The 3,119-nt window shown below is 55.2% G+C and overlaps 1 protein-coding gene across 1 annotated transcript; it reads right to left on the bottom strand.

The window, feature by feature from the left end:
- Positions 1-719: 719 nt before the first annotated feature.
- Positions 720-1,713, bottom strand: SPRG_17712 (hypothetical protein; the record flags this gene model as incomplete). The annotated part of the gene is made up of 3 exons (XM_012357103.1): positions 720-1,135; positions 1,185-1,294; positions 1,349-1,713. 3 exons carry the CDS (start codon positions 1,711-1,713, stop codon positions 720-722), a joined length of 891 nt encoding a protein of 296 aa, XP_012212493.1.
- Between the last annotated feature and the right edge of the window lie 1,406 nt (positions 1,714-3,119).

Genomic DNA, 3,119 nt, shown 5'->3' on the forward strand with positions numbered 1-3,119 from the left:
TCAAGAAGACCCTTCTTGCCGACCTGTCAAGATACAGGTAGTACTCATCTGGCAAGACCAAGGAAGCGGTCTTGGTGTCGTCCTTGAAGATGGCGGGCCGCGGTAGCACATACATCAACAGGCATGCGCGTCTCGTCGACGTCGCCGTGGACAGTGTCGGGGACGTTGCAGCCCATCGGACGAGAAGGATACTGCTCGCGCCATCGTCGAGGCGTCCAACACCCCATCTGTACGAACTGATGCGTAGTATGCATGAGAATAAGACCACGAACGCTCTGACGACTTAGCCGTCATCATGGTTGGCGTTGGCGACGGACCATGGGGTACCGGTACGATGGGCAACTTTGACGATCCGATGCGGCGCTTCGACAACATTAATTTTTTGTCGAGTTCGACGTCAGCGAGCAACCCCGACATTGCATTTGCCCCCGCCGCGCTCAAGCAGATCCCCGGCACGTCATGTATGCTGAAAATGACCTTGAACGGGCTAGATCAATATCTGCACGCACTTTCGCAAGGAACGTCTCCTAACGGTGTACCCGGACGCATTTGTGCACTAAATCTCGTTTGCTCGTTGAAAAAAGATGTCGAACGTCTACGTGAATGACGAGCTGCAGTACACTCGTATCCTTGCATATTCAAGCCTTGTGCACGGACGGAATCGCACGCGAATCACGCACAACACAATTTGTATAGTCACGTTTGGACGAGGACGTGGCCTACACCGTCTTGGTCTTAACTCCTGGCGTCAAGTAGTCAAAGACATCGAGCCAGCACGGTTCGCCCTTGGCCGCCTTGGCACGCTGGACCTCGCGGAACGCGGCGTCCGTGCCGCAGACCCAGTCCCAGAACGAAAACATCGAGCCAAAGTTGCAGTCAAACTTTTCGTGGTGGTAGTCGTGACGCAGTGTGCCGCTCAGGATCGGAATCAAATGGCCGGGCGCCAGCGGAAACTCAAACCCCGAGTGCGAGTCGATCGTCTCGAGCAAGCGGTACGTCGTCCAGATCCAGATCGGCAGCATGTGCCGGCACACGAGGAGCGGGCCTGCCATCGTCGCGCCCGTTGTCAAAATCTCTTCGAGCGGATGCGTGTATACGGCCGTGAGTCCAAACGGCGCGCGGTACTCGTGGTGCACTAGATTTCCAAAATCAGATATCAGATCTCTGATGACAAGAAGTTCTACCTTTGTGCACGTGCTTGTAGATGCGCTTCCAATGCAAGAAGCGATGGCACCAGTAAAAGCAAAAGTCTTCCATGAGCATGCACACGACAAACTGGAGCGCGATCGTCGACCTACGCATCTGATCAATATCGAGATACATATATCCATGAGGTCGTGATGCGTACGGCTTGGGGAGCGGCGACGAGACCGAGATGCCGAGCCACTGCATGAGCGGCAAGTTGACCCAGAGCAAGCCCATGTGGATGAGGAGGTGGTTCCCGACCGCGAGCTTGAGGCAACGCAGGTAGAGCGCGATGGTCGGAGGCTTTGTCGGCTGGATCTTGTACTTGCGCAGCGCGGGCGTGGCGTCCATGAGGGCGTAGACGAGCGAGCCGCCAAAGAGCGCCAGGGTCGAGAGTGTCAGCGTGCACCAAAAGTAAATGGTAAAGTCCGAGCAGCGCGCTTGGAGCGCTGCCCAATAGGGCTCGAGCAGGTCGAGGTTGTCGTAGCGTTCGATCCAGTCGAGCGCCATCGTCGTCGCCGTCGTCATGAGTGTCTTGGACGGTCAATTCACAAGTGCCCGGCACCCGAAATGACGTATTGTGCTTACGTACACAGTGACGCAAACGGCGCTGCTGCAACAATCTAAATTCGGACTTTTTGCAGGGCCGAACGCAGCAAGGACGGAATTCGGATGTTTGGACCAGGTGGCAAAGTCCTAACTAGGATATGCTCACGTGAACGTCAGGGAAACTTCAAGATGGACACCGATCTTGGATCCACGAAGATTGAAGTGGACGCGGAGACGAGAAGAAAAGGTCGTTATGATGAGGCAAGCAGCTACGCAATCGTACCCTTAATGGCTTGGAACATGGAGCCAGCTGCTCCCGTTATACTTGCGGCGCCGTCGCTTTGACGAGAAGCAAACCAATTGCCATGCACACCGAATCGCTCCCGTAGCACTGGAAGTGGCGAAAGCTGGTCTTTTACGCGGTAATGAGCGAGCCAACGCGCTCGATATACTCTCAGCCGTGCGATTCCCAATGTGGTTTGGCCCAGCACGCAAAAGTGGTGCGAACGAAAACCCCGAATTTAGCTGCAGTGGCCACTGCCCACAGCCCTGCATGTCATGAAGGCAGAGAGATAAATACAGGACCCCAACTACGACCGGTATGCGTTGGCCAGAGCCATAAAGCATTGCTGCGGCCGCGCATTGACCTGCCACCCGATAACAAGACTGCCACGCTAGCTCGACGACCTGCATCGTTCCATCGTTCTAGAAGAGCCCCAGGAATAGACTCGCTCAATGACATGTGCGACGTGGCGCTGAAAACGAAGCATCGGACGGAGGTGACCTGGTTGGGAGGCGTCGAACGTCAAGAGGGTATCTGCTGTGATTGGGATCAGTGCAACGGCGATCGGAAGTGGCCCCTCGCGCACGTTGTTGACGAGCGAGACGAGCTTGTACTCTCGCACCGCCATCGGCGTTGGCTCTCGTAGGCGACACGTACAGGCAGAGAGCTCAGCTCCATGCGTACACACCACTGGAAGATGATGTTTTGGGATGATGGCGCTCTAATAATATCGTTGGCCGGGTTGCATTGTCACGCGAGACCCGACGCCGGTCGGCTCGATACATCTCGGACATGTCGGATGGCACGACTGACTGTCAAGTGAGCTTGTCAAGTGCTGATGTCGTCGGGTATTGTTTGTTTGCATGGTACCGTCGCCGTGTTTCCGTTGCTGGTTTCTCCTAAACGGCACCGTAACGTACCGTATAATACTCAAAATGACCGAAACGTCGGACCGTAAAACTCTACGTTAAAGCTCCAAATATACCGTAAAACACCATGGTAAAACACCGACATTGCACCAAACTGCAAGCTCAGCCCGACCCCTCGCGTCATACAAAAAGCAAGGTCTTTGGCTGTGGAAGCTTCCGGACGAGCGTATCCG

The sequence above is a fragment of the Saprolegnia parasitica genome (genome assembly GCF_000151545.1).
Source record: "Saprolegnia parasitica CBS 223.65 unplaced genomic scaffold supercont2.732, whole genome shotgun sequence".
In the NCBI taxonomy this organism is placed as follows: Eukaryota; Oomycota; class Saprolegniomycetes; order Saprolegniales; family Saprolegniaceae; genus Saprolegnia; species Saprolegnia parasitica.